Here is a 14,315-nt window from a genome sequence, read left to right on the forward strand (position 1 = left end):
GAGGAAGGGTGTTGTGGGGACATGTCAGACTGATGAACAGAGCTGCTTAGCTGGATGACAGAACGGTGAGTCAGGGCACTTACCTGCATGTATCTGATCTGCAGCGTAAGGAATGGGAAAACATAAGAGGTGAGCAGAGCAGAGCAGAACACACACCGACGGATAGAGAGCAGCAGAGAGGACAAACACACCCACGTACACAGATAGAGAGACAGTATTTATGCTGCAGTAGTTTATGTGTCGGGGGGCTAGGGTCAGTTTGTTATATCTGGAGTACTTCTCCTGTCCTATTCGGTGTCCTGTGTGAATCTAAGTGTGCGTTCTCTAATTCTCTCCTTCTCTCTCTCGGAGGACCTGAGCCCTAGGACCATGCCCCAGGATTACCTGACATGATGACTGCTTGCTGTCCCCAGTCCACCTGGCCGTGCTGCTGCTCCAGTTTCAACTGTTCTGCCTTCTTATTATTCGAACATGCTGATCATTTATGAACATTTGAACATCTTGGCCATGTTCTGTTATAATCTCCACCCGGCACAGCCAGAAGAGGACTGGCCACCCCACATATGCTCTCTCTAATTCTCTCTTTTTTTCTCTCTCTCTGAGGACCTGAGCCCTAGGACCATGCCCCAGGACTACCTGACATGATGACTCCTTGCTGTCCCCAGTCCATCTGACCGTGCTGCTGCTCCAGTTTCAACTGTTCTGCCTTATTATAATACGACCATGTTGGTCATTTATGAACATTTGAACATCTTGGCCATGTTCTGTTATAATCTCCACCTGGCACAGCCAGAAGAGGACTGGCCACCCCACATAGCCTGGTTCCTCTCTAGGTTTCTTCCTAGGTTTTGGCCTTTCTAGGGAGTTTTTCCTAGCCACCGTGCTTCTACACCTGCATTGCTTGCTGTTTGGGGTTTTAGGCTGGGTTTCTGTACAGCACTTTGAGATATCAGCTGATGTACGAAGGGTACGAAGATAAATTTGATTTGATTTGAAGTAGAGAATTACACGCACTCACACCCACGTACACAGATAGAGAGACAAGCAGAGAATTACACAAACACAAATCTCTTACCATGGGTTGTCGAACTTCCACCTTGATGATGTCCTCGTAGATGTCATCTCCATCGTCCTCACAGGGAACACAGTCGTAGATGTCATCCTCCCCCACGTCATGCTCACTGGGAAACACACACACTCAGTCAGTTATCCAATTGCAATTTCCTCTGAAAGGGTGATTATGAGACTTAAGACTGAAGGTTAACCACAACATTGAGATCAGATTAGGCACTTGACACTTTGCTGAGCGCTAAACTAAGCAGGGCTGAGGAGTCAGGAAATCAGGCCACAGTGGTGATCTATGTCATTTCCATCCCACTTCACTCTTCACAACCACTCCACAAACATGTCTCCCTGATGTACGATGCCTAATTACTAACAGAAGTTGAGGGTCGGCCCAGTAGATAATGTAGTGAGATCCCTTTAAGAGCTGCAGCAGTACAGAGTTGAAAAGCATTTCTGTGTATTTACTATGGGTGGAGTTGTGCACACGTGTATGTTTATCTATGTGTGTGTGTGTGTGTGTGTACTCATGTAAGTGTGAAACAGGAACCCAGTGCCCTCCCTGACAGTTCAGTGTACATCCAAGATTGGAGGCAAGATCAATTCAGCACCAGGAGCCTTGGATCCATGTGTGCCTCCTCACCCCACTGACAGCCACAGTGGCATCCATCAGCCCACACCCAGCCATCCTCCTCTTGGTCACACATGGCCCCGTCTCAGCCTGGACCGTCTTAAACCAGCCTGACAACCATAAAATATGTCTTTCCCTGTCCGTGACTAAGCCACCTGTTACATACTGTTGTGGTTCTATGGTCATGACGTTCTCCACCAGCACAGGCATACGGCTCGCCTTAGACCACCACAGAGAGCTCCCTCTGCCCCCGCCCCCTCTCTCTCTCCCTCTCCTTCTCTCTTTCTGCTCTAGCCACATCTAAAGCCTCTGTTGAACATCAAAACACCATTCTATGCTAATTCTCGCTACCAGAAAACACGGACATCCTGAAAGGCTCTAAGTTGTTTGTTCCCTTCAGTCATTTTCTGAGGACTAAAGAAAACACAAAGCAAAGTGAATTGAACGCCTGCTCCAGGCATTGTAAGAATGTGGTTGTTTGACAGCGTAACCGAGGGAATAAAAGGCAGTGGTCTAATGAACGTATTTTTCTATTGAAACTCATTAGTTCCACAGCAATTGTGGAGTTTTCTACCTACTATACTGTAAAATACTGAGACCTGGAGGCCATGGTAAACTGGGGAAACGGTTTCTTTTGGTTTTCTTTTAGCACCACACTGACTGAATGACCTTTAATTAGCAGAGATTCCAGCAGTGCGCGCGCGTGTGTGTGTGCCTGCGTGCGTGTGTGTTTGTTTTGTTTATTAGGATCTCCATTAGCTACTGCACATGCAGCAGCTACTCTTCCTGGGGTCCACATAAAACATACACATCAAAGTACAGAACAGTTATAGACAAGGAAATTCAATTAGATTACATTTAAAAATAAATATAACAGTTAAACATTAAGCTATAATCCCTTATTGATGTCACTTGTTAAGTCCAGTGTAGATGAATGGGAGGAGACAGGTTAAGGAAGGGTTTTTAAGAGAGATCCAACACGATTGGCATACACTGTAGTTGGTTGAGTGACAACCTGGGTCATGCACCAGGCATTCGTCACAGTAAGAAGCTTCTTCTTGAGAGGACAACTAGGTGATGACCAATCAACGTTCAGGACACCAAGAAAATACATAGCAGCCCCCTAAAAGAAGAGGCTTCAGATGAGGCAAGTGAACCTGCAACCACAGCACTTCTACTTCATTTGTCATGAGATCCTCTCTGAGCGTTACAGGAATATGGCTCTGAATATATAGAGCAACACATCCTCCATAGACATTTCTGTCTTTTCTATAGATGTTATATCCTTGTATTCCTACTATATCATCAAAGGTGCTGTCTAAGTGAGTCTCAGAAATGGATTAGTAAATTGGCAAGTTACTAATCTCATGAACTCTGTTTCTGAGGCTACATATATTGACATGAACTAATTTGAACCCTTTCCTGGGTGGCTTATCTAAAACTGAAATCATATTGATAATAGATTGTATTTCTAAGAATTATATTTCTTATAATAACAAAGATTTTGGGGGATTTGGATCAGATTATGTTCAGTAGATGCTTTTTCTGGTTTAGCTCAGCTGCAGCAGGGTGCTCTATTCTTCGTGCCACTTCTGGATACTTGTCTTGCTGGAAAGTTGGTCTCAATGGTACAGGGGTGTCGGCATGAGGGTAATGGCGTGGGGGGATGCTGTCATGTCAGCATGGGAGGTAATGGGCATGGGAGGTAATGGGCATGGGAGGTCATTCTCATTCTTGTGACACGTATAGGTCATTCAGTTTGGAGGGTTTCCATATTACCATACCACCACAGTAGAGTAGAACTGTCTCTTAAACATTCCCAAAGTCTAGTTACTGTATCTTGTCAGGATTGGGAGAGTTAATATTGCTATCAACCAGTTTACTCTTCTATTTGAAGGTAAGTGCGAATTTCTCTGTTGCTCTGAAAAGGTTAATAGCAAACAGAGACATATTTTCCATTCACTGGAATTAATAGCATAGGACAAAAATGTAATCTAATTTGATGTATTGTGGGCTTGGTTAACTCTGACCTTCCCTATTTACCATCCTACTGTATGTGACTGGAATATTATCTTGTAACCTTTGCGGATGGCGTGAATAGAGAAAACAAATGAAGAAGAGCGCTACAGCCTCTATCAAATACTGACGATTGTCATTCTCGTTGTGTGGGACCGGTTTGAGGTTTTAATTGAGGTGGTGTCACTCTAAATGATGTGTTTCCTCTTCCATCCTTTACCTTATTTAACAGACACTCTGATCCAGAGCGAATTACAGTTGTGAGTCCATACAGGTCCCCAGTGGGAATCAAACCCACAACCCTGGCGTTGCAAGCACCATGCTCTACCAACTGAGCCACACAGGACCCTTATTGGGTGTGACTCTCGCTGCATACAGATGGGAAGAGTGGGCCGGCACACTACCGCCATGTCTGAGCTGCCTATCACCAGAGTGCACTCTGTTCTGAAGGCACCCATGACCCCACAGAGACACATTTGTTCAGGGGATGGGACAATATTTAGGAAGAAATCACATTCTTGCCCAAAACCCTAGAGACAGGCTGAATGATTAGCTGAATGATGATAATGATGATGGTGATGATGGTTAGTGCAGCGATCTGCGTATGAATTGTATGGGGAGTGAGGAGGAACAAGATGAACTAGCTCCTGGGGGGGGGGGGGGGGGGGGGATCTGTGTGTAGATGAGTGTGAATGTCTGTGTGTGTCTGTATGAGTGTGCGCACTGGCACATGCATCAGTGTGTGTACAAGAGATATGAGAGTGTGTGCTTCCCACTCTGCTCCTCTCCTCTTGACTCACTCCTGTATTTTGGGCAAATTCTCTTCACAGTGCAGGGCCAGAGGAGGTCCAGCGTGTTCGCACGCAATGGGCTCTGTGTCTTCTGCTCTACTGCTCTCCGCTCCAGCCCGCATCCCAACATGGGCACTGTTAATCACTGGACTTTCATCAAGGGCTACATATACGGACCTCTGGGTTACAGGTTTCTAGTAGAACTAACATGTTTTTAAAGCTGACAACTGACGATTTTGAAGCATAATCATACAGATATCCCCTCACTCTCAGTGCAATTCCCACGCTCTTGCGAGAGTGACGTTTTAATGCTGTGATCCTGTCTTGTGGAGTCAGCTCATAGACCTAAAGTGCAGTGGAAAAGTATTTGTCCCCTTTCAGATTTGTTCTACTTTTGCATATTTTTATACTGAATGTGATTTTCAACCCGAAACCTAATATTAGATCAAGGGAACCTGCGTGAACAAATAACACAACAATTACATACTTATTACATTTATTACAAAACAATTTTATGCAACACCCAATACCCCTGTGTGAAAAAGTAATTGCCCCCTTACACTCAATAACTGGTTGTGCCACCTTCAGCGGCAATGACGCCAACCAAACGCTTCCTGTAGTTGATCAGTCTCAGTCACTGTGGAGGTGTTTTGGCCCACTTCTTCCATGCAGAACTGCTGTAACTCAGCGACATCTGTGGGTTTTCAAGCATGAACTTCTCCTTTCAAGTCCTGCCAATAATACTTGATTGTGTGTTTCGGGTCATTGTCTTGCTGCACGATCCAGCTGCGCTTCAGCTCACAGACGGATGGCCTGACATTCTCCTGTAGAATTAGAGCATAATGAATGGTTCCTTCTATTAAGTCAAGTTGTTCAGGTCCTGAGGCAGCAAAGCATCCCCAAACCATCACACTACCACCACCATGCTTGACTGTTGGTATGAGGTTCTTACTGTGGAATGCAGCGTTCGGTTTCCTGTGAGCTGAAGCATAGCTGGGTCATGCAGCAAGACAATGATCCAACACACACAATCCAGTTTACATGAAAATGGCTAAAAAGCAACACATTTAAAGTTTTGGCATGGCTTAGTAAAAGTCCAGACCCAATCTCAATTCGGATGTTGTGGCAGGACTTCAAACGAACTGTTCATGCTTGAAAACCCACAGTTCATGCTTGAAAACCCACAAATGTCGCTGAGTTACAGCAGTTCTGCATGTAAGAAGTGGGACAAAACTCCTCCACAGCGACATGAGAGACTGATCAACAACTAAAGGAAGCATTTGGTTATAGTTATTGTCACAACTAGTTATTGAGTGTAAGGGGGCAATACATTTTTCACACAGGTCAATTGAGTGTTGCATAACTTTGTTAATTAAATAAATAAAATAAGTATAATTTGTGTTATTTGTTAACTTGGGATCCCTTTATCTAATAGTAGGTTTTGGTTGAAGATTTGATAACATTCAGTATCAGAAATATGCCAAAATAGAGAAAATCAGAAAGTGGTCAAATACTTTTTCACAGAGCTGTACATATTAAATCACATGTTTGGACATTGACCAGGGAGCTACAGCAAGCCTGGCTGCTCTGGGTTGGCTTGGCAACACTGACCATCACTTGGTAAAGGGTCATCTCAGGCTCCTACTGATATCATCATCATTTCTAATGCCCTTGGATTAGATCTACTCTTAAATGGAAGTTTCAAAATGACAGATTTTTAAATACTGTAGATCCAACGGGACTGGTACAGTCACATTTTCACATCAGTGCAGTCAGTTTTTGAGATTTGCATCTCTGCTGAGTGAAAAGTCAACTACAGTGAGGGAAAAAAGTATTTGATCCCCTGCTGATTTTGTACGTTTGCCCGCTGACAAAGAAATTATCAGTCTATAATTTTAATGGTAGGTTTATTTGAACAGTGAGAGACAGAATAACAAAAAAAAAAAATCCTTAAAAACGCATGTAAAAAATGTTATAAATTAATTTGCATTTTAATGAGAGAAATAAGTATTTGACAAAACCCTTGTTGGCAATCACATGGGTCAGACGTTTCTTGTAGTTGGCCACCAGGTTTGCACACATCTCAGGAGAGATTTTGTCCCACTCCTCTTTGCAGATCTTCTCCAAGTCATTGAGGTTTCGAAGCTGACGTTTGGCAACTCAAACCTTCAGCTCCCTCTACAGATTTTCTATGGGATTAAGGTCTGGAGACTGGCTAGGCCACTCCAGGACCTTCATGTGCTTCTTCTTGAGCCACTCCTTTGTTGCCTTGGCCGTGTGTTTTGGGTCATTGTCATGCTGGAATACCCATCCACGACCCATTTTCAATGCCCTGGCTGAGGGAAGGAGGTTCTCACCCAAGATTTGACGGTACATGGCCCCGTCCATTGTCCCTTTGATGTGAAGTTGTCCTGTCCCCTTAGCAGAAAAAAAACCCAAAGCATAACGTTTCCACCTCCATGTTTGACGGTGGGGATGATGTTCTTGGGGTCATAGGCAGCATTCCTCCTCCTCCAAACACAGCGAGTTGAGTTGATGCCAAAGAGCTCCATTTTGGTCTCATCTGACCACAACACTTTCACCCAGTTGTCCACTGAATCATTCAGATATTCATTGGCAAACTTCAGACGGGCATGTATATGTGCTTTCTTGAGCAGGGGGACCTTGCGGCAGCTGCAGGATTTCTGGATTTCAGGGAGATTGACAGTTCTTTTGTGTTTCTTCCGTTTGCGAATAATCGCACCAACTGTTGTCACCTTCTCACCAAGCTGCTTGGCGATGGTCTTATAGCCCATTGCAGCCTTGTGTAGGTCTACAATCTTGTCCCTGACATCCTTGGAGAGCTCTTTGGTCTTGGCCATGGTGGAGAGTTTGGAATCTGATTGATAGATTGCTTCTGTGGACAGGTGTCTTTTATACAGGTAACAAACTGAGATTAGGAGCACTGTATAAAAGACACCTGGGAGCCAGAAATCTTTCTGATTGAGAGGGTGTCAAATATTTATTTCCCTCATCAAAATGCAAATCAATTTATAACATTTTTGACATGTGTTTTTCTGGATTTTTTTGTTGTTGTTCTGTCTCTCACTGTTCAAATAAACCTGCCATTAAAATTATAGACTGATCATATCTTTGTCAGTGGGCAAACATACAAAATCAGCAGGGGATCAAATACTTTTTTCCCTCACTGTGTATGGGGAATTTCAACTCTCTCTCTGCAGACTGCAGGGTGTGCAGACCAAATTCAATGGAAGGTCATTCTGGTTTTCACCACCAGGCTGGCGATGCAATTACTGACAAATGTGTGTGTGCAACTGTAGAAAAGTGGATTACCCAGAGACATATGACTAGGGCCAGCACATTTGTAAGCTGATGGATAAATAAACAGATTTACTTGGGACGGAAATATCTTGCTTCCCTTTCTTCCCTGATTTAATCAGAAAGTTTTAGGGCGATGAGGCCCTTTCTTTCTCATGAAGTTAGAGAGGTTGCTGCCATGGGCTTCCATTTTATTAGCTCTGACTATATCAGATCTCAGAGGCTGTCCAAACATTGAGCAAGTACGTATCTGGGAGGGCTGTTTCAAGGCAATGTTACATTACTCTTTTGAGATTCTCTGTGTAGGGAGATGCCAACTTTCTCTATGTAGAGCAAACCTGAATACTCCTTCAAGCTCTTTAATAGGTCTTCCAGATCCGCCAGCCAGCCAGGATCTACCGGAGCCTACTACCTACTTGAGCTTCATCTCAGTACTGGGCTTCCTCTCAGTACTGGGCTTCCTCTCAGTACTGGGCTTCCCCTCTGTTCCGGGCTGCCCCTCAGTTCCGGGCTGCCCCTCAGTCCCGAGCTGCCCCTCAGTCCCAAGCTGCCTCAGTCCCGAGCTGCCCCTCAGTCCCGAGTTGCCCCTCAGTCCCGAGCTGCCCCTCAGTCCCGAGCTGTCCCTCAGTCCCGAGATGCCCCTCAGTCACGAGCTGCTCCTCAGTTCTGTGGGGTTCTGGGTGAGGACTATTAGGCCATGGTCGGCGGCGAGGGTGGATTATCCCAGGACGCGAAGGGGAGGAACTATGACATTTATGGAGTGGGGTCCACGTCCCGAGCCGGAGCCGCCACCATGGACAGACGCCCACCCGGACCCTCCCTATGGTTTTGAGGTGCGTCCGGGAGTCCGCACCTTGGGTGGGGGGGGTTCTGTCACGCCTTGGTCATTGTATTTTGTGTCATCTTTTCACTGCTTTTCCCAACAGTACCTAACATGAACAGATAGATACAGTATTTGGTATTTGGTTGGATATTATCATCCCCGTTACCTGCTGCAAAAGCAGAAGCTACTCAGAAGCTACTTCCTGGGGTCCACACAAAACATGAAACATGACATAATACAGAACATTAATAGACAAGAACAGCTCAAGGACAGAACTACATAAAAAAATGTAAAAAGCACACAGCCTACATATCAGTACATACACACAAACTATCTAGGTCAAAGAGGGGAGAGGCGTAGTGCTATGAGGTGTTGCTTTATCTATTTCTTGTGGGTTTTTTGTAGTTTTTACCCCATTTTCGTGATATCCAATTGGTAGTTACAATCCTGTCCCATCGCTGCAACTCCCATACGGACTTGGGAGAGAGTCTAGGTCGAGAGCCATGCATCCTCCGAAACACGACCCTGCCAAGCCGTACTGCTCACTTAACCTGGAAGCCAGCCGCACCAATGTGTCGGAGGAAACACCGTACAACTAGCGAATGAAGTCAGCCTGCAGCAAACCCTCCCCTGACCCAGACGACGCTATGCCTATTGTGCGCTGCCTCATGGGTCTCCCAGTCGCCGCCGGCTGCGACACAGCCTGGGATCAAACCCGGGTCTGTAATGACGCCTTAGACTGCTGCCCCACTCGGAAGGCCCCACTTGATCTGTTTTTCTAAACCAGGTTTGCTGTTTATTTGAGCAATATGAGATGGAATAGAGCCCCATGCAATAATGGCTCTACATAATACTGTACACTTTCTTGAATTTGTTCTTGATTTGTCGACCGTGAAAAGACCCCTGGTGACATGTCTAGTGGGGTAAGTGTGTGTGTCAGAGCTGTGTGTAAGTTGACTATGCATAAAATGTATGCGATTTTCAGCACAATGTTTCCAATAAAAAGAAGAAGTGATGCAGTCAGTCTATCCTCAACTCTTAGCCAAGAGAGACTGGCATGCATAGTATTTATATCAGCCCTCTGATTACAATGAAGAGCAAGACGTGCTGCTCTGTTCTAGGCCAGCTGCAGCTTAACTAGGTCTTTCCTTGCAGCACTGGACAATAATCAAGATTAGACAAAACTAGATCCTGCAGAACTTGCCTTTTTGGCAGCTTTACAATGATTGAATCTATGTTTTGACTATGGACAGTTTACAATCTAAGGTAACACCAAGTAATTTAGTCTCCTCAACTTGTTCAACAACAAGATTATTCATTACCAGATTCAGATGAGGTCTAGAACTTTGGAAATGATTTGTACCGAATACAGATGTTCAGGACTAGTTTATTACTGGCCACTCATTCCAAAACAGAATGCAACTCTAAGTTAATGGTTTCATTGACTTCATTAGCTGTGGTGGCTGATGCATATATGTTTGAATCATCAGCATACATGGACACACATGCTTTGTTTAATGCCAGCGGGTCATTGGTAAAAATAGAAAAGAGTAGAGGGCTTTGAGAGTTGCCCTGCAGTACACCACACGTTACATTTTTGACATTAGAGAAGCTTCCATTATAGAAAATCAAGTCAATAGTGATGATATGAATGGGAAGCCATGGCCAGACAAGGTGGCATTGCCCAGGCTTGAAGGAGGACTAGTTGGACAAAGAGCAACATATGGAGAGAGCACCACCTGCATGCCCCTCCTACTGTTTTCAGCAGGGGAGCTCTCCTACCAATAAAGGACTAACCTCATACACACCTCTACATTCTGTATTAGATTGGCTCCCTCACCCTGACATGATGTTGTACACATGACATAAACATCCATCCCACACAGGCAGTGTAGTCTCAGGGATATGGTCTATGGATCTTGTGGGGGAGCAGGGGATATGTCTCAGCACTACCTTTACAAAAACATTTCATACGAAAAATGTCAAATAAAATAGAAAATTGCAGTGAAAATTGCAATTCCAATGACAGCCTAGGAACAGTGGGTTAGCTGCAGTCTAAGGCACTGCATTTCAGTGCAAGAGGCGTCACTACAGTCCCTGGTTCAAATCCAGACTGAATAGGGCGGCACACAGTTGGCACAGCTAGTGGGTGGGCCTATGCACTGAAAGGCCCACCCATGGCTACACCCCTGCCCAGTCATGTGAAATCCATAGATTAGGGCCTAATTCATGTATTTCATTTGACTGATTTCCTTATATGAACTGTAGCTCAGTAAAATCTTTGAAAATGTTGCTTTAATATTTTTGTTCAATATAGTTAAACCTACTCATCCACTGGCATATCGCTCTCTCATTTCAGTCACACACTCATCTTAAATTGACCGTACATCAATATCATGGGCCAATTAACAACACTATGAGCGTGAGATCACTCCTTGCTTGAGTGTGTCCTACTCCATTACATGCAGGATCTCCTGATGAATCAATTATGTGGACTGGGGCCGTCAATGATAATGAAAAACATATCTGATCCTCTAAAGGTCCGTGAAGCACCGTGGCTTCATTAATTCAATAAGATAGAGCAGCACTTTGCACCTGGAGGTGAGACAAAGAGCAGGTTCACACCGGAGTAGGAAGCTGGGGCCAAGGCCCAACCTCCGTGGAATGACTAGGGGTCACCATAGGCTCCGGGCAGGTCAGAGAAGGTGTTATGACCACGTATCAGAGAGAGGTTTGGTTATAGGGCGTGGGGTCAAAAGATAAAGGGCAAACTAAAAGGGATGTAATCAAAGCAGAGGACCTTTCCACTAGGACCTGCTGATACGCTTTGTGCTACCTACAACACAACTGTAGGTAAGGCATCACAGGACCACCACAATGATGCATTACAATCAAATGCCTCATTCTACATGCCTTATCCAACAACCTTTTGAGATTGCTTTGTCTGACTAAGGTCGTTGGATGGAAACTTTGCATTGGGTGCTTATGGAAGATCCGTCCTAAACCAAGGTATACTGTATGACATGCAGCCCATCACCTGTGTGTTTACTATTCTCTCTATGTCTGGAAACAGAGCTGCTTTTTCCAGTAAGGCCCCAGTGTTGGGTTGGGCTGGAGGCTAAGCTGAGCCTTAATCCAGTATTAGCCTGCCTGGCCCTCACTCCTCTATGCTTCTGCACGTTTTCCTTCAGTAATCTATTCAGCAGGAAGTAGTGGTGGCACTCTGTTATCCCCCCCTCCCCCCTCCATTCCTCCTCGCTTTCTCTGGGTGATGAATGACACCTATCTCAGCACAGCACCTAATTATTCTCCATTAATCAGAGGAATGGGAGCTGTCGCATAACACAGCCTCCACCCTACCACCCCACCCCAGGCCAGCCTCCCTGCCTCTGCCGCTCCCTCGACCTGAGCTGGCTTTCACACCCACCCACTCATCACCCAAGCCATGCAGCCAGCCAGCCATAGAGTCACTGAGCCAACGTGGCAGGCAGGAAGCCAATGTTCTACTGGTGTCACCATGGCAACGGACAGAGTGACGGAGGGCAGGGAGTTTGTGTAAACAGGAGGACGGAGGAAGGTGGCAGTATGGACGGTTACGCTGCTGCTACTTTCGAATGCCATGTGTGTGCGTGTGTGTGTGTGTGTGTGTGTGTGTGTGTGTGTGTGTGTGTGTGTGTGTGTGTGTGTGTGTGTGTGTGTGTGTGTGTGTGTGTGTGTGTGTGTGTGTGTGTGTGTGTGCGTGTGCGCGTGCGCATGTGTGTGTGTGTGTGTGTGTGTGTGTGTGTGTGTGTGTGTGCGTGATGAAGGGTGCAGCAGGGGGGCTGGCTACATACTCTGCTAGCTCCTCAAGACTCCGGTACACGTCATCCTCATTTAGAGCAGTGTCCTCTGAAGGAAAGGGCCTAAAACACACACACACGGAGGGAAAAAGAGAGACAGAATTAGCCACAGTAAGATATGGTAACAGCAGGGGATGAGTGTCTATCAGTCAAGTTGTCAATCTCACGCCATCATCATCATCTATAATACAACAGTCTCATTTATTCATGAGCTCCACTGTTCCCCCATAGACACAAATCAGCCATCAACACAGAACACACAAAGTCAAACAGTCTGTGCAAGGCTGACTGACATACTGTAGCTTAGTATCCCACAAAGGCTATTTCTCAAATTACACAATTTCCTGTTTTAACCCCTGTATGGGAAATAAGGTGTAATTTGAGATTTACTTAAACCATAAAGTATGACTCGAACCCATAAGATTGAGCCCTTTTCCAATTCCTTTCTCTCTAACTGAGTAGAGCCCTCCAGGGAATGCTAGAATGTTCAAATGGATGACGAATCAATTAGCCACTTAAATAGTTGGATTTCTCAATCTTTTTCTCCTGGAATTTCATCAAGATGCTTCATCTGGTACTTTAACAGAGGCTAAAGGTGAAAAAGCATATTGGGTGAATTAAGCGATGGTGAGATATTAAGAGTACCAGATTGTATACAAGCTGCATTTCAGAACATGCTACATCGTTCAGTTGTGTGCTGCATCTGTGTGTGCATTGAGAAAAAATGCATTCATTTCATATGGATGATAGCTAATGAAATGTTTGAAACGCTAACACAATGCTAAATGTCCGAATGCTAACATGCCATGAACCATTTCTCTCTAGTAAATCTATTGGGGCAGTTAGCACCACAAGTATCTATGTGCTACCATGCATGGGTAATGTAGTCTTTACTGTGTGTGATAATGTGCCCTCCACACACAACACATGTATTATCACGTTTGTTTCAAGTTTACAAATGCCTCAACAAGTGGTATTTGTCATTTTTGCCTCCGCCATGCACGGATGTTATTCTGTTTTGGATGACTAGGTCTATGATGATTGCCGGCATCGTGCCATGTTTAAGCCGGGAAACTATTTAAGTAGTTGCGGAGCAATCAAATACAGTGCAATGGATCTATCTGTAGTGTATGGGACACTGGCGTATTGACCTTGGTTCACCATGGATAACGTGACTTCAAAACATGTGAAGCCCTGTCCTACAGCCATTAATACCACACACACACACACACACACACACACACACACACACACACACACACACACACACACACACACACACACACACACACACACACACACACACATACACACACACACACACACACACACACACACACACACACACAAACACACACACACACACACACACACACACACACAAACACACACACACACACACACACACACACACACAAACACACACAAACACACACACACACACACACACACAAGAAAAACATTTGAAAAACTAAAAATAGACAGAAACTTTTATCTTTGCAAACCAGATTTAAATCAAATAAAAACCATCATAAATTGTTTATTTAAAAAATACTTTGGGCAAAAATCAAAATATTTTTTTTTTAAATAAGCTTTTTTTCTAATGGGGTTTTCGAGAATCTGAATCTTGCAGGTAAATGGTGCCAGTAGATAGGGATGTTTCAAATAGGCCTAGCTTGTGCGTCACTATCACTAGCTATCAGTAGTTAACAGGGAAGAAATCCAAGGGCAAGCGTGGCGCATGAGTGTGAACCATGGGCATGAACAATGGCGTCAGTAAACCCGAAAGGCAAAGCCCCGTATGGGATTCATTTGAGTGGAAAGGACAAGAGTAA

At 44.8% G+C, this 14,315-nt stretch overlaps 1 protein-coding gene across 11 annotated transcripts in view; it reads right to left on the reverse strand.

Annotated features, from left to right (window-relative positions):
* The window catches only part of LOC109868347 (guanine nucleotide exchange factor VAV2-like), a 245,009-nt gene that overhangs the window by 46,669 nt on the left and 184,025 nt on the right, over nucleotides 1–14,315 (reverse strand). For 8 of the 11 annotated variants that reach the window (XM_031802620.1, XM_031802622.1, XM_031802619.1 and 5 more), the window contains exons 4-6: nucleotides 12,475–12,543; nucleotides 1,076–1,181; nucleotides 84–98 (exon numbers count right to left, since the gene is read on the reverse strand). In XM_031802620.1, coding sequence (XP_031658480.1) covers nucleotides 84–98; nucleotides 1,076–1,181; nucleotides 12,475–12,543 — 190 coding nt within the window. The remainder of the gene's footprint in view (nucleotides 1–83; nucleotides 99–1,075; nucleotides 1,182–12,474; nucleotides 12,544–14,315) is intronic. The other 3 variants (XM_031802623.1, XM_031802621.1, XM_031802618.1) reach the window with 1 other exon arrangement.

The sequence above is a fragment of the Oncorhynchus kisutch genome, linkage group LG23 (assembly GCF_002021735.2).
Source record: "Oncorhynchus kisutch isolate 150728-3 linkage group LG23, Okis_V2, whole genome shotgun sequence".
Classification (NCBI taxonomy): domain Eukaryota; kingdom Metazoa; phylum Chordata; class Actinopteri; order Salmoniformes; family Salmonidae; genus Oncorhynchus; species Oncorhynchus kisutch.